Source organism: Silurus aristotelis (genome assembly GCF_946808225.1).
Source record: "Silurus aristotelis genome assembly, chromosome: 1".
Classification (NCBI taxonomy): Eukaryota; Metazoa; Chordata; class Actinopteri; order Siluriformes; family Siluridae; genus Silurus; species Silurus aristotelis.
The window spans coordinates 16,342,918-16,365,983 of NC_139574.1; the positions used below are offsets into that span (position 1 = coordinate 16,342,918).

At 41.0% G+C, this 23,066-nt stretch overlaps 2 protein-coding genes across 3 annotated transcripts in view; both read right to left on the reverse strand.

Moving 5' to 3' along the window:
* rspo2 (R-spondin 2) overlaps window positions 1–8,901 on the reverse strand; it is a 47,872-nt gene extending 38,971 nt beyond the window's left edge. The window contains exon 1 of the mRNA XM_083549044.1: window positions 7,569–8,901. Within this exon, the coding sequence (XP_083405170.1) occupies window positions 7,569–7,668 (100 nt within the window). The 5' untranslated portion in view covers window positions 7,669–8,901. The remainder of the gene's footprint in view (window positions 1–7,568) is intronic.
* A 4,234-nt stretch (window positions 8,902–13,135) lies between these two features.
* Window positions 13,136–23,066, reverse strand: part of eif3ea (eukaryotic translation initiation factor 3, subunit E, a) — a 46,283-nt gene continuing 36,352 nt past the window's right edge. For both annotated transcript variants that reach the window (XM_083547325.1, XM_083547324.1), the window contains exons 11-14: window positions 20,069–20,178; window positions 15,201–15,303; window positions 14,592–14,726; window positions 13,136–13,347 (exon numbers count right to left, since the gene is read on the reverse strand). In XM_083547325.1, coding sequence (XP_083403451.1) covers window positions 13,309–13,347; window positions 14,592–14,726; window positions 15,201–15,303; window positions 20,069–20,178 — 387 coding nt within the window. In that variant the 3' untranslated portion in view covers window positions 13,136–13,308. The remainder of the gene's footprint in view (window positions 13,348–14,591; window positions 14,727–15,200; window positions 15,304–20,068; window positions 20,179–23,066) is intronic.

The following is a 23,066-nucleotide window of genomic DNA, read 5'->3' on the forward strand; positions in this document are numbered from 1 at the left end:
AGATCGATTAATCAGCAGTAACACTGGATGTACATAATTGCCCACCTCTCAAAAAAAAGCATGTTCACGTTAATGGAAGAGGACATAGTAAACGTGTTTTGCTTCTGGTAGGCTTTATGTTTCTCTTCACCTCCTCCAATTAAAACAGGAAATTTACCCCCTCAATATGTCTGTCTGGGAAGTGTGGGTCAATGAAAAACAAAAGCAGACCTTGCAAATCTTGTCAAGAGCTGTAAATTATTGTTTCGTTGTGTCTAGAAGCTTTTTCTGCTCCTCTGTAATGTCTCATCAATTACAAATAACAAACTAGCTAGATAGGTCTGAGTAAAACACAGCCTGTGTCAATACATAGGAGCGGTGAAGTAGCCAAGAGGAGAGCAAGTTCCTCACACTCAAAAGGGGCACTTTGAAAGCCTAATTTAATCTTTGAACTGTCCCAAGCACTCAGCCATCACCCCATTATCCAGACATGGTTGCAGGTCTTCCAGCCCGGGTGTTAAGGAGGGTGTTGAGGATGTGGCATCATGTGGGATGCTGGATGATTATAAAGGGTCAAGTACAAGCACAATTCAGGGGGAAAGAAGGTTTGCTGATATGAAGAACTGGCGCATTAAAGTTTTGTCAGCGGTTAACCTCACTGGCGTTCCTCTCAAATGCTAACATTACTGTCACATGGTTTCCGTTACTTCTGCATTAAGTTGAACTGCAAGGTAATAAACAAAAATGAAACACACTCAACAAATGAGGGAAAATCTAACTATTTGTCTCATGCGGCAACCCATGGCATGACGTAGCTGCCACAACTGCAACTGGCCTCATTACTTAAAGTACTTAGAAAAAGGCAATGAGCCTTTGGGATAGCATAAGAAGTGCAGAGCAGCCTTATATGCAGTATTGCTAATTTCGGTCTTTACCTTCCATGCCATTGTATGACTCAAGCTGCTATTTAAAAAAAATCTGTTGCAAGGTTGTTTCCTGCAAGCTTTTTGGAAATAAATCCCACATTCGGAAATTTTATTGGCCAGTAAACTAAAGGGTATTGTACCCAACTAGTCATATTACCATATTTAGTAGCTTTATAAGGAAACATATTAAGGTATAATTGCACTGGGAATCTGGCTACTGAGGGACTAACAAAGGTGAAAGCTAGAAAATCTCACTCGCTTATGGGACACTGAACCTTTTGTCTGCAGCTCCCCAGTTTCCAATCACCATGAGGAAATATGGAGTGTATTACAAGAATTATATAATAAGTCCTTTTTATTTTAGTTCATTTCCGAAAATTACCTTTTACAGTGCGGTAAAATGTGACCCGAAAGAAAACCATCTGTTTGGCATTTAAGACTGCCAGCACAAGGGATCCTCTAATGACAGTGATTGAAAGGGAAAGAGGGAATCTCCTTGTGTGTGAGGGAACAAAAAACAAACAAAACAAACAAAAAAACCCAATGTAACTCTGAAACACATGAATGTTTTACCCACAAAGTGCTATAACATGACAAATAGTGGCATGGAATGATGTTGCTGAACACACCCTTCTTTTCGAACTGAAAACATCTCTATTCTCTTTCTTAAATGAAGCAATGGCTCATAAAACCTTAGATATGAGCCGCTATGAAGGAAACACGCCACTTAAAGCTGAATTAGGAGTTGTGTTGTGGTGTTGTTGAGGAAAGGGTGTGTGAGTGTTTTTTGTGGCAAATAAATACAAAGAGAACTCGAAGCAGATTTGCCATCACATGGGGCTTGAGGTATCTCTGTGATTGTGGGTTCATGTCATCGCCATTCCCTGTAAGAGGAAAATCCAAAGGAATAACATAGCACTGTGTGCTGCAGCACACATTTGCAGGCCAGCTGTCCCTGTATGATACACATCCCCACCATGGCCAGAGCGAATATCACATTAATTAAAGCTGTCAAATTGGCATTAAACTCATAAATCAGCTTAAGCAGGAATGACAGGGCTTCATTAGTGCGCAAGTGGATGTTCTGCATCAGAGCGGTGTTGAAACACAATAAACTCCAGGAGCTTTTTAGTGTCCATCTGGACACTAAAAAGCAAAATCAGACCACAAATCATTTTGTGACAGAGAGAGAAAGTGAATACAGCAGACTGCTCTCTTCTAAGAACTAAAGATACAGCAGTATATCAATTAAAAGTCATATTTAACTTGTTTTCCATTTATAGGACTTGACCAAAAAACATTCCCATCACTTCTTTTCTACTCTTGACCTCCTGAGAGATTTAATCCTTTTCAGGTGATGGAGCTCAAATGAAGCCATCTCTAACTGATCTCCTCAAATATGCTTCCCCTCAACATCTCACACCCCTCCTCTCTCTTGCTCTTACAGCCTCGGATGGCCAACGTTTCTTTCTGTTTGCTGCACAAAGCTACTCACACTATGAAACCTTCACTCATTTTACACAAGCTTGGTAAAACTATTACATGCCGTTGTAAGAGGACAATCCCGGACACAGCACACCTACAACTAAACAAGCAAGAGAAGTGCTATACATTTACATGTATGGCATTTGGCAGATGCCCTTATCCAGAGCAACTTACAATTGAGCAGGGGAGGGTTAAGGGCCTTGCTCAAGGTCCCAGCAGTGGCAGCTTGGTGGTGGTGGTGGTATTTGAACTTGTGACCTTCCGATCCAAAGTCCAATTCCTTAACCACTTCCACTATTTAAGGACTGAGAGCCAGTGCAATAGAAAACTCAGTCACAGGAAAGAGGAGCTATTGGACAGCAGGAGACTAGGGGACTTGTATACATAAACTCGTTGACTCTATGAAGAACATCCATCTCCTGGATTAGCGAGGCACCGTGTGAAAAGCTCTCGTTAAAAGACGTGCCATCTGCAGCCTTTTCACTTTTTCCGAATGGAGACTGGCAGACACTGTTTTGGAAGAAAAAAAAGCTTCAGGAGTGTGATCTTTCACTGTCAGGCACTTAATCAACGACTTATACTGCGTGAGCATAGCAGGAGCCAACATTAACGTGTCCACCCACTGACCTGGGACCTTGTTTAAGCTTTCGGCAAAATGCAGCGCTACATTTAACAGCTCCTTCCTTTCATGCCATTCTGTGAATGCTGGGATTTAGTAAATCGAACAAATGTAAACATAAGGAGTTCTTTAAAAGAATGCGCTTCCTGTTCACACAAATGGGAGTTATTAATTTCTCGCTTTTGTTTAAATAACAACGTTCGTACCCTCAATCAAACTTCCAATGCCCGCCTCTGACTGTTCTCTCCACCACCTTCACATACTTTGGTCTCGCTTTCAGCAATCACAGATTTTGTGAGGATGGCTGGGTGTGGTCAAGTTTCACCGAGGACCAGAACCAATCTTTCATAAACATTCACAATGTATGACAGAGAGCAGCTAATTGAATTAAAGCAAACTCTCGGTCTCTGTTACGAATTCACTATTTCCAGATGAAACATGGTTTAGAATTTAGAAATAAGACTTTCCTGGCTATATGCTTCTATTACTTCTATTATCAAGCACTTAATCAGACTATTAATCAGAAATAGCACTTACTAAGGTGCACAAAGAGAGAGAGAGAGAGAAAGAGAGAGAGCGAGAGAGAGAGAGAGAGAGAGAGAGAGAGAGAGAGAGAGAGAGAGAGAGAGAGAGAGAGAGGCCAAAGTCTTGGTAATGATCTTAAACCCATGAGACCATGAGACACACGGCAATCTGCACACAATTCCCAATTATATTGTTTATTTAAAAAAAAAAAATGTATACCCCCTGCTTTCAATCCTAAAAACACCCAAAAGCCTATCAACAGATGATGAGATTAAAGAGATAAGGGCATCTTTTTATCTTTTGGACTACAAGAGGTCAAACACACAGACGTAGCGGTAAAATCCACAACAAAATGTCTACAGAAATGCTTAACAATCTCCTGCTTGTTCCCCATAAGAAGTTTATGTGCTTCAAAAAACACACATTTGCAGTTAAGCAGTTAATATTCAATTTAAAAAACAACTTGCTGTGAAAACTGCTCCTTCTAACGTATTAGACTTTAACACCTGGATCGTGAGGCTCGGCAGTACGTTAATGCGTGTGTTACAACCATAACGTTTATGAACTTACAAAAAGATTCTGTTTGGGAGTAGAGCAGAGATTTTCTTTGTAATAAGCATTGGGAATAAATTCATTAGCAACAAAGGAGTTAACAGCATCCCTTTTACAGATCTGCACGCCTGATTTCTCTCTTCCTCTGGGCTGCGCTGGCACATGAGCCTTTTGGGGTTTTTTATGTAGTCAGCAGGTGGCATCATTAGCCAGGGAATAAAATGAAAACTAATACCCTGGAGTCTGGCAATGATATCATAGCAGAACTTGCTCCCCCCCACACAACCCAACCCACACACACACACACACACACACACACACACACACACACACACACACACACACACACACACACACACACACATTTCCTTGTATGCGCTCAGTAGCATGCAGTGTAGGGGGTAAGGAGGTGTAAATTGGATCTTTCTTACTGTTGGTTTCGTTTTTTTTTCGCACAGATTGAAAAAGATGTTTAAAAGAAGCATGTCTTTTAATCCTAATCCAGTATAACTGTCTGTTTGAAACATGCACAGTATTCACCAGAGCAGGGTTAATAAAGTCAAGAACACAAAGCAAAGTCACACATCAAACACTGTATATTCACATTGTTCAGCACATGCTAATTCGCGTATGCCTGATTCTTCTGGGAGAGTAATCGTAGCGCATGACTGGAGTCTCTGGAATGATTCAAATACCGCTGTACAAGAGCAAGCCAGCATAAACTGCCTATAAAGCTGTCATAAGAACCTGCAGCGTTACAAAAAAAGGTTTTGGAGTATCTATTGTATGTGTTCTCTCCCATGGTACTCTCAATATGCATGATAAATAAATTAAAGAAGTAAATATTTAAGCTTGGCTGACTGCCACTGAACTTGACTTGTCACTCCTGGTCTTATGTATATCAAAATAATAGAACACACTCTTTTTATTAAGAGTTAAATGCAGGCAGACTGCATGATTAATGGACCTGAGATACATGTATAAATGTATACATGTATATATATATATATATATATATATATATATATATATATATATATATATATATATATATATATATATATATATATATATATATATATATATTCTGTTTTTTTCTTTGCCTCACATCCAAAATGCTCATCTTGAAAAAGAAAGAAAGAAAGAAAGAAAGAAAGAAAGAAAGAAAGAAAGAAAGAAAGAAAGAAAGAAAGAAAGAAAGAAAGAAAGAAAGAAAGAAAGAAAGAAAGAAAGAGTTTACCTCAGCCAACTTTAATTCCATTAAGAAAATTATATTACGGAGTATCTGAGATCACACAAGTCCCTTAGAAAAATAGGGGAGCAGAAAATGTGTGTGTGCCAGTACCCTGCAGTGACAGCCTGATTATTTGCAGATGGGTGGTGGGGAAGACTTGCAGCCGGAATAAAGGTCCCCCTCTAGCATGCCATGCATATGATTACACCTCAGATCATGGATGTTATGCCCATTAATTCTTCCTTTTTGTTTTGTAGCTTAGATATTTAAATGAGTTACAAAAGGCACAATATACATCCCATTTATTTTGTCTAAAAAAAAAAGAAAGGAACGGAACGGTGACAGGCAGAAAAGACGTATGCAGAACTCTTCTCTTAATTATAGAGGGTCATGTGGAGTGAGCTGCTTATTTCTGTATGTCAGTAACACGAGGAAACAGGCTACCTATAGGCATAGCGAGTAAACTGAAATCACTCTATCTAGCGCACAATCTAATTTCCCATTGAAACCGAATTAGATTTGATAACATTTATTAATCAAATACTATGCTCAAACATATACAGATCATTTGTGGGCTGCAATTACTATATATGATTTATTAACTAACACATCAAATTGCATGCATGAACAGCTTTTCATAATGTTCCTTAGTTATTCTAGATTCTGGTTTCCTCCACCAGGATATTACACCTCCTAAATTTTAATAAACACTGAAAACCTTATATGATGCAAATGTATGACTGTTATAATTGGTCTGAGTTGATATACATAACATAGTGAGTAGATTCACATTGGGATGTTGATTTTTTTTTTTGGTGAATCCACCAGCAGCATCTGGAGGAGATGCAGCTGCAGCACAAAGTAAACTTGAGAACAAACTCTCGCTTCAGTAATGCAATGTACAGAGAGAGGTGCAATGTATTGTATCCCCATTGATATTAATTTTATTTAAGATTTATATAGAATAAAGGAAGAGCAATCGAATTATGTCAACCTAAAGAAACAGATGTTAATGTGTTTGTAGGCACTTGTGGTATGTGTATTCTTACTTTTGGTGGTGGTTGTAGTTGGGTCTCAGGGTGACAGGAGAATGACTTCCGTTTCTAAGATTGGTTCCCTATTTGACATGCCGATAATGATTAAATCTGTCATTGTTTATCGGCTCAGTTCATTGTCTTTCTAGGTACCGTAGACACACACATCATTAATCGAGTTCTGACTTGGGCTCAAATCACTGAGTCACTCAAGAAGTGACCACCGGACTCCAAACAGCTGTACAATGGACATGATCCCCCCCAGTGTTTTCATCTAAATGTACATAGCCATATAACTTTAATAAAAACTGAATAAGCAGTTAGGAATAGATTCTACATTCCATGTATAATAATGGATTAAAGTTATGAATAATATGGGCGCAGCAATTTTTGGACACATTGCAGAACAAATTAAAGGTAGATCATAGCCAGGACATTTTGTTCAGGATCATATGTTATTCGAGTCGTTCATGAAAACCAAACAGGAGACAAACGTTACGTCCCATGTGACTTTACAACATCAAGTTACAAACACTGATACAGGAAGGTAAGATATTTGGACACTACAAGGTCTACTATGTTGTTGAGAAGGTGTAGAACCTGACCACACCGTCTGTGCTTGTCTCCAAGTGATCACACTTGAAAACACACTTAAGTGATCACTTCCTTCTAAACAATTGAACCCGATCTACTCCTAGTGTAGGACTGCTCAGATATGGGCACATGGTGATAATGTGGTGTTAGCTCCACGTGGATCAAGTTGACCTATCCAAAAACGCTCATATCATGAATTTTCCTAAATGGGGATATTCTTACAGTGAACAGGTAAAAGCAGTGCTGAGATGAGTACAAGCTGTGCGCGATGTTGCTTCCTGGCTCGTATCTTTATGCACTTTTACGCACAGACGCTCAAGACCGCAGCTGAAGCCGAATCAGGAGTTAGAAGTTCATGCACAGATACATGCATTTATTTTCCTTTCCATCAGTAAATAAATACATAAACACGAATTATTTGTCATATTAGCCAATAAAATGTTCACCCTACAAAAAAATGGAATAAGTCCTTTTAATGGAATACCAAGTAGTGAAACGTCCATGAGTTTTTTGGGGGGGGGTTGATAGTGTTTACTCACACTATCAAAGCGCAAATATCTTACTAAAATCTGTGTACGCGGATGCTGATTTTCTTTCCATTTTTTAAAAGTCTGCTTTACCTCTTTTGTTCCTTCTCCAGCGATGCGCCTGTGTCTGACTGTGGCTGTAGTCCATGCAGTTCAACACGATCAAAGCAAAGGAGAAGAGTCGAAACTGCATCTGGGCGGCTGTGCGTTTCTCTCCAACTCAGTCAGAAGTGCCAAACGTGTCTGAAGTGTTGGGTTGGTTTGTTGGGTCGTTTGTTTTTCCACCGTCCTCAAGGTCCGTGTGTAAGATTTTTAGACGTATGCCTTACAGATTGTTCCTAGAAAGGGACCGGGAAGTTTAGAAGTCCATACTTCGGGGTGTCTCTGATCAGACAGGACAGAGTTTATCATCAGGGACTATTGTCATCTCTCCTTCTAAAGCGGGTTTCAACAAAGAAAAGCGCACGGCTTCATCACAGGCTGGAAGAAATGAATCCTCTTGTACCCTAAGACTTATAATGGGATTATAGGAACCAGTGCAAGACGCTGATCGGATGTATAGAAAAAGCCTATAGAGGAGGATGAAGAGTAGCAGTTCATCAGGGGGGGTGAGGAAGGAAAGCAATCATTCAGCGCACACAGTGCAGCTGTTGATAATACATCAACGTTATCTGCTGGTGGAGTTCTGTTGTAACGCAACCCAGATCGCCAACAGACATGTTCAGCAGAAGCAGGATTGATACCCTCAATACCGCCTGAGCGACCCACACGCACACGCACGCGCACGCACACACACTCTCTCTCACGCACGAGATGACACAAGGATACCTGCGACTGAAAACGAGGGGGGAAAAAAAGTCCGATCAGCTATAAAAAAAAAAAAAACTAATATCAAGTTCCTTCAGAAGGCCAAAGTGGAGTTAGGGCTCTGAGCATCCCTGTCGCCGGGAGAAAGTTTGTCACTCCAAAGCTCGCCGTGGATCCGTTATTCACAGCTCATCATACAGTACGCGCTCAAAAGCGGCACACACACTCACACACACTCGCTCTTCACGTGCTGCTCCGCGGGTTGAAGGGGGGAGAATGAAGCGCCTCGGGTTTTGTCCTCCGTAAAAAAAAAAAAAAAAGGAAAGAAAGAAAACACACACACACACACACACACACACACACACACACACACACACACACACACACACACACACACACACACAGAGTTATGTCGAACACCTGAAGCTCGTTAGTGGTGGTGATGGTGAAGCGGTGTGTGAGGTCGATGTGCGGCTTGCTTGCTTGCTTGCTTTCTCCGCCTGCTCAGCACTTCCAGGCTCCGTAGCGCTCTGCTGATGAGGAGGTGAAGCTCAGTGGTGCTGATGCTTGGGCCGCTTTTACTATATAAGCTCAGCTCTGCTGTCACGTGGAGACTCCTAACATCTTGGTGGGGCTTTTTTTTTTTTTTTTTTTTTTTTTTGGAAGTCCCACCATCTACGGTTTTTCTTTTTGAACATTTCCAATATGTCATTAAATCCGCCGGGTCTAATAGAAATTACTTAATGAGCGAGTGCTGGGTCCTAGTGCAGATCATTTCTGTCTTTTCTTTAACCTAGAGACAGACCATGTACTTCTGAATCTTGGGCTGATGATCTCCTTCGGTGATAATAAAGGGCTAATGTTTTAGGATAAAGGAAATGCTTTAGATGAAGACGTTATGACGTTTATTTATGGACACGCAACTGTACTGCTTTATAAAATTAAGTTACAAACTGGCTTTAGAGTATACATGAGTTTAGATATGAAGAAAACTTGATTTCTTTGGATTAAGACGTAAATCACTGATTAACTGATTCATTTGGTCCTCAGATGAATTTTAAAGCGTCATATGCGTGTTACAGGGCGTTATAAGCGAAGAGTGATTTTGTGCACCTCATTCACTGCCTTCATCAGTCAAAATAATATTTTTTGCTTCCTAAAATAAAACACGTGTTTTACCCTGCTTGACCACTAGGTGTGGCACTTAATCTTTTATTTATTTGTCCTTTTTTATGTTCCCCACTTCTGCGGATGTGTGAGATCCACACGATCATTGAGAAAGCCTCTGGGATGAGGTCAGGCTCACTGCTGCTCAACCGCCATTAAGTCACACTGCAGTTCCCACAGACCATGGAAAAAGTTTTAGGCCGCATCCTAAATGACTTCGTGCTCCCTATATAAAGGTACCTTACAGAAGGTTAACAATTTTTTTTAATACTGCTTTATACAAGGTGATTAGAGCACTACCTCTGCTCCAATAGGGAGCCGAAAGGCATTTGACGTCAGTAAAACATCACTGCAGACGTCAAATCCCAGAAATTGTTTCTGGGCCTTGTGTTTTTTCTCCAGAACCAGACACCCAGTTTGCTGCCAAGTCTGCAGAAGAAAGTATGGACCTTATGCTCAAAAGGTCACTAGGAATCACTGGATGACATCATGGGCTCATTTGCATATTGACTGAATTGACTTATTGAATAAGAAAATGCGTTTTGTAGCAGATGAAGCCTCTAAAGAAGTTATAGCTGAATACAAATATATAATGCTCTGTTTATTTATTTTTTTCCTTATAGAAAGACATCACCAGTGACCGAAGGATCCTAGTAGCATGAGCGATTGATTTATTTACAGCTACCATATCCATTACAGGTAATGAAGCTGTGGTAATAGTAGATAGTAAATAGACACAAATGAGAGTTCTTTTTAAAACGACTCACTTTTATTACTTGTAAATAGTGCCTTGAAACGCACAGTGATATTCCATGCGTCGTCGTAATTTTCCATTATAAGTCAGGGCGGGACATTCAAGTGTCGCCACCTCCTTTTTTTAAAATGAGACTTAGTTTTTATAGAACATCACAGCTTCGATTAAGACGGATTTTACAGTTAGTACTATGAATGTTGGGGGCAAAATCTGGAGCATTAAAATAAATCTGATGAGGAGTTGAAGCGCAGAATGATATCAAAATTGTTGCTCCATATTGATGACGATGTGACGAATATCGATCTATCAAACACACATATATACAGTATATATATATATATATATAGAGAGAGAGAGAGAGAGAGAGAGAGAGAGAGAGAGAGAGAGAGTGTAAATTACTTACTGTCACTAATTTAGAGTGCACTAGCATATAGACAACCTTATGGTGGACATACTCCTGCTAAAAGCCACAAAACCTACATTATGATATAATTGGGCCTTTGAAGACATTTGGTGGTTGGAACAAATAATGGTGATCAGGCATTGTTCGAAAAATTCACAAAAATCACTTCTTGATTTTAAAATGAAGACCCTAAAGAGGTCTACCAAGATTGTCGCGTTTTGACTGCAGACAACACTCCAATGTTTATTCTTAAATATATAAAATATCAAAGTAGGCCGCATATGCAATTTGTTCCTTGTGAATAAACTTGAAGGAAAAGTAGCATTAGAATAAAGGAAGAGCTCATTCATCTTCCATCCGAATAATTAACGTATAGAACGAACAGTTATTTAGCAATAGGTGCTGGTTCAGATTTCAAAATGTCTACCACAACGCTGTCAGAGTTTGCATGATGCTAAATGTTTTATTATTATTATTATCATCATTAAGCTGATGTAGAGGACAGAAGTTGATGTAGAGTAGTATGAAGATAGATGATCTGCTGTGGCGACCCCTAATGGGAGCAGCCAAAAAAGATAATCATCATTAAGCTACATCATTAGTCTTACAACTATAATACAACAGTAACATGAATAAGGTTACATATAGGGTGATTTATTTCTATAAAAAACAGGAAGATCAGATTAATGTAATCTACAACTTTGGCGGTTTCCATTACAAATTATTAGTGAGGCATTAGGAATATAGCAAAGCTTCAACACAGTTGATATTGTTCACAGTGAATGCTGGTCTTGGGGCATCTTTAAAAAGTATCATATTGCTCATGGTTTAATGCCTCCAACTGAAAGAAATGTAAATTGTTCGCCATTTGATTGGAAGATTCATTAAACCTTTAATCACTATATCCAAAGCTGGCATACTTGTGATTAGAATAAAAAACAAACTGGTGTCATTTACATTGACTGGGACCTTCATGCTTCCAAATATGATTTGGACTCATTAATGTGATAATTGACATATTGCAGTATTATATTAGAATCCATATTTAGACAATGAGAACGCCACAGAATTTTCTGTCTGACAATAAGATAGGAACGGGGTCTGTCTCTTGGAATCCCCTGGAGTGTTTTGGGATTAAAGGCTTTGCTCAAGGACTGGTAAGACCGCCTGGTGCTACAGGTATTACACTGGATACAGGCCGCCCCTGTTAACCTCAGCCAGCTCTAGTTCATGAACTTACGATCCTCTGGTCTTTCTTGCGGACCATTACTCACGAAGATCCCACAACCCTCGATCAGGTTCACAAAGAACTAACGCATGGTGGTAATTGCATTTTGGCCAAAAGTATATAAAGGTCACGGAACCCTTCTAAACCACTTTCCTAAAATTATAGAAAACTGGTCAAGGAAAAATGACCAAAACAGAAGCAACAGAACAGCGTGTACCTTTGCAGTTCCACAGAACATTTAGCCAAAAGTTCAAGCTTTTAAAGAGAACAACGCCGAACAGAAAGGTCACGTAGTGGCATGGACCCAACAAAAAAAAACAAAAACCTTAGTCGACCTTTTGCCTGTTTGTTTATTTATTTATTTTGAGTAAAGTGTCAGGCTTTGTGGTAGAGAGGTTTCCTTACCACATGTCGAATGTTGGTCTGGACGTCGTACTAAAACAACATTTGATACAGCACTCTTAAGGTTCATGTGATAATTAAGGGGTGCATGGGTTGTATTTTTGTAATGTGTCATGGCACAGGACGGGCAAAAGAACCGGTAAACCAATTACTTTATCCACCTCCACCTCCTCGTTTCGTGGCTGGCCGCCTTTCGCGCTCCCTCTCTCTCTCCCTCTCACACACTGTGTAAGCAAAGGTGATGTCAGCGTTTTCGCCGTCTGGCTGCACGCCTGAACACTATGGCAGCTGTGAACCCCCCCCCCCCCCTTCACTCATCCAGAAAGACAGCGCTCATAAATGTGTCAGCTGACGGTGAGGCCAAAATAGACAGACATGCATCGTGCCCACTGTGTGTGAGAGAAAGAAAGAGATCGAAGGAAATGAGAAACGGGCAAACAGAAAAACTGCAGCTGTTGTGATGCATACAGTATGAGATAAGAAGGAAAGGGAGGGAGGTATAAGAGGAGGGGGCATTAAGCTGATTGTGCTGTTGGCTAATGCAGCCTGATGAGTCCAGAGAGTCACTTTGTGCATACAGAAGGCAAACTGGCATCGGATTCGTATCGAGCAAGTTGACATCACCTCTTTATGCCTCCTTCCGTGACGTTCCTCCAGTGGATGAGTGGTGGCTCACTACGGTAGAGGGCCGTAAAAGTCGGCAGACTAAACACTCGTTCATCATTACGGTTCACGGACGTGGCGTTTTTGCGAAAAACGTGGCCTAGAACCGCGTCCCACTCAATGACTCAGTGTGCTCATTAAAACTTCATCTATTATACACAAAAGAGTGTGACCACTACAGCCTCAACCACCATTTGTAATGTCCAGAAATAAAAGGCAAAATACGGGGTGAGATGGGTTTTTGTATTTTTTTTTTTATTGAACACCATATGCATTGAATTGGGGTTAAATAAAGGTTTCCTGACTTTGAGGTGCAATGAGAAAGAAAACATGTTCAGGAGCATGATGGGAATGCTGGAGAGTAACAGGAAGTTAAAAACGGCTGCACGTGATTCCTTCGCAGTACTGCTCAATAGAAGCCTGAGTCCTGACCGGCCCAGTTTGGAGTCTGCAGGGAAGAAAAAAGACAGATCCTGTGTTAATTATACAATGCACAGAGAGGTCAAGTGATGTGTTTATGGCTGGTTGTAGAGTTGATTTTGGCTAACTGATCCATCTGTGTACAGAGAGAGGAGAAAAAAAAAAAAAAAAAGTCTATGATATAAATCACAATGCTTAGAGCTGCTACAAAATGCTGGCAGAACAGTAATACAACCATACCTCAACAATTATTTGATTTAGCGTCTATAAAAAGTAATCACTAAATGAGGAAACGTGATAAAGTTTAAGGTATAAATAAAGATTTTAATGTTCAATCAGCTACTTTTACTGAGTAATAATGGAGTTTTAGAAATTAAGGCCCACTTATGTTTTTAAAAGGTGATTTTGACACTTTAATAATAAAAATTATCCCCCCTTATCTTTGTAGATATACAAATAGATAAATAAATTGTTAGTTCACCCAGCCGTACAACACGCACGCGTACACACACACGTACACACACACACGTCTGTAGATTCGAGATCAAATTGTTAATACCACAACTATGTTGTACAGAGTCCTGAATGTTGTATTTGGCAGCGTTCTTTCCTTTTGTGTTTAGAGGGGTTACTTCATACCCCATGGCCTTTGAAAGGTCTATTAATGTGTACTTGGTCCATTTACAACTTTTATTTCAATACAAGTTTTTTAGAATCTTTGAATCAGAGCCACACACAACGTGAAGGTTAATTCTTTTAGAGTCTCAGCAAGCCATTTGACATACAACACACATGCACACATGCACACACACGCACACACACACACACACACACACACACAAAGATCAAACAGTGAGTGCCTGGACCCCAAGCAAAACATCTGTGGTGACTCCTAAGTGCAGAGAGCTTCAGCTCAGAGTTCACAGAGAGCTTGGTGTGTGAGAGTGTGTGTTATTTACTCTATAGAACTGAGTCACTGGACTCGGGCCCTCTTCTTTACGGCTGCGCTGCCATCTACCTTGTTATTAGTGCTTTGAAGAAGAATGGCATGATGAAAGCGCCTGCTCTGTTAAACTTGCTCTTACTGGTTTATACCGTGTAAAGATAGCTCTGAGTTGATAGCTGTTCAACATTCTTCAGACTCTGTTCTCTGGACAACATCATTTGCGCGTGTAAACTACAGGGCTCGAGTTAAACAGCGAGAGATGAGACCAGATAAAAGTTGGACCGAGCGTGTGTGTGCGTGGGAGAGAACGAGAGAGGAGTTCTGACCTCATTCCTGTTGCTGTGGCTCAGCTTCTTCTCGATGTTCATGGCCAGCATCTGGCTGCGGAACGACAAGCTCTTGGTCTTCTCGATCACTTGCTGGTACGGCGATACGGCGTTGTTGCCCATCACCACGTGACCCTGCAGAATGTATTACAGATCTAAACAGATTCGAAGCAACCAATCCCTTGTGGGTTCCCACATGCACACCTCCATTACTACCCACCATTTAAAAAAAAAAATTATAATAACTTTGGGGGGGAGGGGGGTAATTTTAGGCCAGACCATTATAAAGCTGTGTGATTTAGAAGATTACAGAGGGCCCGCCCCATGGTGGGTTTGTTATGACATTCGGAAAAGGCCTAAATAATACATCTTTCCAGCGTTGGTGGAGGCATATGTCTGGTGGAACCCTTCATTGAGCCACTTGGACAGAGTAATGATTGGCTGATTGTGCCATGTAACTTAAGTCAAAATCATCATGGGAAATGCTTTGATAGAAAAATAGACTACAAGCGTCAAACAGAAAAAAAAAAGGGGGGGGGGGCAATGAGCATTCAATACAACACAAGAGAATTCGAAAGAGTAAATAAATATGAGCAGAGAGCCTCTTACCAGTTTGGAGTCGATTTTAGCATCCAGCCTAGCATTACGAATGAGGTTAACAATCCATCGTTCTGCCTCCTCGGGAGTCATGTTCAGCTTGTCTGCCAGCATGCTGCACAGAAACAGAGGCCATTATGTGCAACGTAGTAACCCTGCATAACCATGTGTCTCATCCTTCTCCCCAAACAAATATGTAAACGCAAATCAAAGCAATACAAAGACCTGTTTTGATGTGCACGCTGGAGAAAAGTCCCGTCAAAATTGATCTTTTGGAACAAGTACTGGAGAGTGACAAATGCCTTTCATTATGTAAGCAAGGCAATAATGATGATTCACGCCAAGTCTAAGAAGCCCATAAAAAGAAATACAATGACATCACTGAGAGGAGATGGAGTGAGGGCGAGGTAATGGTGACAGACAAATGAAAATGACCTTCCAAAAGTAGAGATGAGATGAAGTGAGTCTCGAGAGTAAGTCCATTAGAGATGGGATGATACAACGGGCCATTTTTGAGATCCTCTATTGGCCTCTAACTCACTCCTCTGACATGTCGGAGTAGACCTCTCCCTAAATGAACGAACGAAAGCCAAGGGAGAATTTGGAAGCCGAGATGGGGAGAGAATTGCTTCACAAAACTCTACTCTGTGCTCCAACTCCATATCTTCTATGCTAAACAGTATATTTAAAGTAATGTTTGAATCTTAGGGGTTTTTTAGGTGGGTAATAAAAATAAGGCAGAGTTGTTCGGAACATTTATAAACCCAAAAAACACATGAGGTTCTCATCAGTGGTCCGCTGATGGTCTCTCCCCAGTGATGGGCAGAGTAAAGTGGAAGACACAAAGGGCATACAGCAACAGATAGCTTACTTAGTGGGAATTTCTAGGACCGCACTCCAACATATCATTCCCTGAATGTGCCTGAGCCAAGTGATACAACCATTTGAACCACTTTCATTTGATTCTTCCACATCTGCATTGTCTTTCAGAAGTTTCTTCAACTTCCTTTTATTTGGATGTGGTACTATAAACTGGTGGTGCCATATTGACTGGACAAGGTGTAAATACTGTAAGATATGTATATAGAGGGAGAAGAAAAAAAATTCACAAAATAGGATATAACGTCTCCAAAGCAACGAGAAGTTTTAGACAGCTGTGCAAACAAAGTGTTCTGAAGCTGCAGGAGGTGAAATCATGGATTACTACCATGGATCACTCATCCCCGGCCCAAACTGCAGGAGCAGATTACATCCACATACCTTCTATAAAACACTTTTTTATGCAGTCTGGGCTGAGCCTGGCAAAACTGACAGCTGACATAATTTACTAGTGCTCCAACCTGCACAAAATGGCACATGACAAAGTAGATTGCTCATAGAGCTTATTATTTAAGACCTAACCACCAGCAAAAGTGGCAGTTGTCAAAATTGCAAGGGCCAAGGTTGTGATGGTTAACACATGTCCAAACTTAAGCCGAGACCTTGTTGACATTGGAAACAGGATTAGATGTCGACACCAGAGCTCTTTCACGTTTCTAAAAAGCACAGCACAGCATAGAACAAAGTAGTGATTACTAACTGCATACCGAAAGGCGCTGGAAACCAGACCGAAACCCTCGGTCATGAAGTTTGCCGTGCTTCTGTCAATAGGAAGCTGATCTAAACTCTGGTCCTTGTCAAACGCAGAATGGTGAGCATCAAAGGATTCCTTAAAGAATACCTCCGATTCCTTCCAGGGGTGGTTGATTGTGGCAGGAGGAGGCAAACATTTCTCCAGTCATTTGATCAGTGAAGTCAGACACAGAGATTGGATCAAAATAAACACCAATGCGTGTCTTCTGAAGGCAATAGACCAGACAGCGCTTGCACATGCTCAGTGCTCAGATCCGGGTCAGGCCCTGCATCTAGCCGCAGAGAGGACCGGCACGCACTCATCTAATTAAAACCAGGGGGAAATGCACCAAAAGCAGCGTTATTAGACCTGATTCTGCTTAAACTTATTATAAACATATTTTAGTGTGAATTGCCAAAGGAGATGGGACAGAAAGTGAAATGGGACTGGGGGAGGGGGAAAAAACCCAACACAAACAGGAAGCAAAGTAGAAGCATAAACCTTCAATGCTCAGTACCAGACATAGTTGCTTGAGCCCGACTGCCCTCTCCTGCTCTAGTCTCATTTTACGCAGCTCTAACCAAAATCCCCAGGGGAAGGAGCGGCTGTAAGGATCATTTTCATTTTGACCCCCTTCCCCACACCGGCTCCTGAGCACTGATTATCCAATTCCAATTGCTGGATGGTGGAATTGAGGCGACCCTTCTCACTCCAGGAGCCTCACACTAGGCGGAGAGGTCAGGCATTAAGCAGAGGAGAAATTATAGACTCCATACAAGTGCTCTTTTTTTTTTTTTTTTTTTTTTTTTTTAACATAGCTGATCCTAACAAATGCATTGTTAAACACTTCCATATGAAGGCATTGAGAGATTCCAGGCCATTTTGAAGAGACCCCCAAGTGCCTGCTACAGAATTGAATCCGAGATGCTGACCCTTTTATTTTGTGCTGAAAACCAAAAAATGTTCAAGTGGTGCTGGTTTTAGTGATTTAATTGCAATGTGGAGACATTCTTGATTTTGCATTAAAATTTTGGATTTCCCAATTCGTTTTTCAGTCATGCGCTGACAAGATTACAGAGATGCTTCAACAACTTTCGCATCTGGCTTACAAAACTGAGTGTTAGAATTCCCCGGAGTAATCCAATCTTATCAACTAATCACGTACGACATGAAAAACACTAAGAGGATGGCGGTGTCACTGGAGATTTTGCAGGTCTGGACAAAAAGGCATATATGGATATATGTGGCTACAATGATCATTCTGAAATAAATCATGGCATCGCACTTCCACTGAGCCCCTCTGCGTAAAAATGACTACTATTCTTAGATCCACTCTACTTTCAGCCAACGCTGAGGGTGAAAACAAGCAAAACGTTTTATTATGTTCAGAAGCTATAAAAATGTCTTCATTATAATACAAGCCTCAGATTCATACGAATCCACGCTCTGGTGAAAAAAGGGCTTCTGGATAACGTGCTAACGACACGCCGTCGTAAATCAAAAATAGAAAAATCTCAACAAATCTCATTCAGTAGACACTAAAAACCCGCTACCATGACGTCCAAGCCATACTATTTTGATCTTAAAAGAACACACAGGATCAGAGTAAATCATAGTTCCAATTTCCACTTCTAGTAGAGCTTTTACCATTAACCTTTGCGGTCTTTAACAAGTAAACAGATCCTCCTGGAACAAGGCTGCCAAAAAGATTCAGGACTCTTGACTGAATCAATTCCAGACTATTGACAACTCGAGGTTTTGGACGGAGACCGATCGAATTCCATGCTTCAACCTTGACTATAAAACCTTGCTTGAGTTTACAGAGCTGTCAGAGAGAGAAATCAAGGTGTCCCAAGCAGTTTGTAACAATTTCGGTGGATTTGTGAGATGACTCGTATAAAAAAAAAAAAAACACGATGCGGATCGAACAGATGTCTTCCATTTTTTTTTTTTTTTTTTTAAATGCACAGCCTACTGACTTACGATGCCTCTTTTATTAAGTGTGTTACTTTACTTGTGTGTGAGCGCATGTGCCTGTTCTGAGGGTGAGCGATCTTTTTCAATATTAACTTAGCCAAAGCACTGAAATAGTGGTCAAGTGTTTTCCGTTGCACATGCAGGAGAATTTAGGGGAGATGGGGGTAAACAATGCCGGACAGATGCTCATAGGCTACTAGTTATGAAAAGCTCAAACAGTCCAGTGTGTACTGCTGTTTTCCTGATCTGTATTCTGTCACTAAAGCTCTAATAAGAACCAGGCGGAGGGAAACCAATGACAACCGCCTAAAACCTCCCTCTCATTCCAACTGCTTCTTTTCCACCAATGGAAAAACCTGGGCATCCAAAAAAACCATTGCGTGTCTCCTCTGGAAACCTACAATGCTGTGTATATACCATAAAAAAGAGCAATAAAGCAGAGTAAATAGAGTAAAGTGGCAATAAAACACCTGCCACACTCGACCAAATGTAGGATAGGTTTGTAGAGCTGTCCACAAAACATGACTCAGTGAGAACCATTACTAAAAGCAAGCACTATTCAGCTCAGAGTTCCAGGCTGTAAATTTATTTAAAGAGAATTCAACAAGATGAATAGAAGGAGGAGGGGTGGGGGGGTGAGGGGGTATTTAGGGGTGGTTGATTCAACAGGAGAGGACCGGGTGCAGAGCCAGGCCTCCTGAGGATAATATGTTAACCCTCTAGAACTGCTTCAGAACAAATGAGTAGATGTGTCTGTGATGTCTGGTTCTTTCTGTGTGTGTGGTGGGGGGTATTTGGTGTATATTTAAAGCATGTGAGCATAAGGCCTAGATGCTGGCAGCCTGGATCTGGTCATACCTCCTCCAGCACACTGGCTAATAAAAAGAGCTGAGTGGAGTGGGAGCTCTGAGCAGAAACCGGAAGCAATCCCACATTGTGGACACATTTGGAACCCTATACTGGTGTAGAGTTAATAATATACACCACTTTGTCCAAAATGTGTGTACACCTGCTCATTATGCCCTTTATTTCTGATCTTAGTGATGTTGACTTGGAATGATTTTTAGATAAAAAAATAAAAAAAAATAATAAAATAAATAAATAAATGAACAAACCACAACTAGCAAACATCCAGCGAGTGGCAGTTCTGTAGGACTATAGTAACTCAAATTTCAGTCAGAAGCATATTAAAAAAAAAAAATTTATATGCTTATACAGAGCATACAAATACTACTTCATGCACCCTAGGAAATGAGACATGTGCTATCTCCAGCCGGGTTAGGAGTCCTACCTGATGCTGATGCACTGGTGAATTCTGCAGAAGGTCTCAAAGATGAACAAGCGAGCATTTTCAATGAAGTCCTCAAGGCAAGCCACCAAGAAGAAATCATTCACCAGCACCTTCGGGAAATAGAACAACTGGATTAGGAATATTGTTATGTGGTGAAAGTAACGAGAGAATAAAGTTGTTTCCAAATCTAATGTGGTACAGAGGAACACTTACAGGACAAAGAGTAAAACACATTTTTAGAAACTCTTGAGAAATCAAAACTGGGCTTTTTGCACTTTTTGGACTCTAACCATGTAGCAACTGGTTCAACAGTGCATATCCACAACTGGTAAAATGAGTACTAATGAGAATGAATACTCATTAAATGGAGATTTAAATATAACATATGAAAAGTGTATCCTGAGTGTATGATTATAGAAACGGTCGGGTTTAACACATCTATCCTGAAGTTCACTCAAATAGTTTACTCTGGCAGTTAGTATGAAGGAAGAAAGTCCCCCAAACAAAAAAAATAAAAAAGGAAGAAAAATAGAACGATTTAGGGCCATTCTCGCCACGCCAAATCAACCGCAAATCTTGGAATTCCACAGTCTCCACATGAAACAGAACAGGAACAAAGCCAGCCACCCAATCAGCCACAGCGGCTTTAACTTATCGCTGCACATATCGCGCACTGCCGCAGGGTCCGGCGAGCTCCATGGTGGAACCAATTTACACTGCCACCGCGTTCACACGGATCTTCTGCTATGTAACTGCCAGGTTCTGAGTAACACACGCACACGCCCCCCTGCTTCTCTGCGTTAGCTTTAGTGTCCTCTTCAGTGAAGACCGGTGTGTTCACCATCACACATTTATGAGAAGTACGATGATATTAGACATTACAATCAATTACATCAAAGAAAACCTTTTCCATTTTTCTATATAGATACAGATATCGTTTGCAATAGAGATGATATTCGTCATATCGCCGACAGTTCAGTGCATTCCACAGCGGTAAAGGCATGTGAGAGCTCCTGCTGTCGCTGCATGGTTCACGTACAGTCCTCGTCCTCCAGTTCTGTTTGCTTAGGCTCTGCTCTCCGCTATCTCGGCTGTTCTGACTGAAGACGTCCCAACTACACGGCCATATCAGCCGGCGCGTGTTTTACTGTCGTCAATGCTTATCTTAACCTAAAAGAACCCCAGATGGCTTAAGTGCCATAATTACTGTCATCTGTGTTTCAGGAAAGACCCTCAGATTCTGAAAAGGCATAAAATGTCCTTTTTTCCCCCCTCTTTCTTCCCCCTGGAGGCAAATTTACTTTGAAAAGTATCACACACACACACCCACCCCAAAACGGGGTTCTCAACTTCAGGCCTAGAAGCTGCAGATCAGCTTCAGGTTTTCCTGACGTCTAACACGGATCCAGCTGGTGAGACGCTTTATAAAGAGCTGATGAGCTGGATCAAGCAGGTTAAGTGCAGGAAAAGCTCAAGATTACACTTGACAAGAGTCTATTGATGCAACTAGTTAACTTGGCAAACAAAACCTGTAAATCTAAGTTCTGCGTGATTGGACCCAAACCGCAGGCCGTTAGCAACGTCTCGAGGCTATTTGATGTACGTCTACATTTTTTTCAGACGAATCTTTCCTGAAGAATTGCCTTTTCACTGCTTGTGTATTAAGGAGTTTATAGTCGAACTATTTAAACCTACAGCATCTATTAGCATCGAATGCCTCATAAGTTAACGGCCGAAAACGAGAAAAACTGCTGACTATTCGGTACTACTATAGAACTGAGCTTGAATTAAACTAAATACTGGGCCGACATCTAGCACCTCATCTGTTAAAAGTCAAGCAAGAAAACTGAAAGACTTTTTTTGTACGTAAATAATAAAAAAAAAATCGTCAAACTTAACGATGAAATGAGACCCTCGCTAAACCAGCGACATGATTTATAAACATTTACTTCTGTGAGGAAGCCCATGCAATCACGCCAGATGTTTTTCATTCCGAGCGTTTATCGTCAAGGAGCAGAGATGAAAATGAGACTAAAATCACCCGCAGTCGAGCCTTTTATGTTCATGCAGGTCCAAATGATCAAACCATTAGGGAAATCTCGATTATGCGCCGCATGCTAACAGGACAAGTCTTCTGAGAGTAGCCATAATTAGCACACCTGCCCGATCGTGGAGTAACACAGCCCTCTGGCTAGCGGACTTCCCCAAACTAGCTTTGCTCTCTTCCCTACAGTGAAGAGTTCAGGCCGGCCGCTGCGTGAACGTGCAATGAGTCGTGACTCTGATTAAATATGCCTAGGGCTTCAACAGAAGATTTCGAAACTGCTGAGAAAAGTTTGTACCGAGTTATTGATTATGCAATGAGCAGGCGGGAGAATCGGCACCGTTTCTGGAAATTCAGAGTATAAAACCGCTTGATCTTATTAACCATTCTGCTTAATCTTTGGGACGGCAGAACTGTTGTGTTTACTTCACCCAAGAGTTTCCATGAATTTCTGGACTCGGTCATAGCAGCGCTCTCCAAGGACATATATGAATGTGATCCTATTTAGGATTTGGCCACAGGGATTTAACGTAGCACGTTGCTAAACAAATTTAGGTTGAAAAGTAATGTTTTCCAGGGTCAGTGCAGCGTCGCGAACGTGCCAGGCTGGCTCATGACCCCAAAACACAGCAGCCAAAAGCTATTACTTACAGACCGTGTTCCATGAACGGGATGATAAACCAAAATATGAGGGGAAAATATAATGTAAGCAAACGTCCCTGGAAAGTGTGAAGGTGCCTGCGAGTACCGTGCCAATGAAATTCTGTTGTTTTTTGGAACACTATACATTGCAGTTAGGTTTTACTAAAATTGTTCTGCTGGCACAAAAAGACACCGCTTTGACCGTAAACATAGATGTGTACAACGCAGCAAATCAGGAGGTGAAATCTAATGCGGAGATCGCCACGATGGCCCATTATAAACCCGGGCAGAAAATATAAACGTCTGAACCGC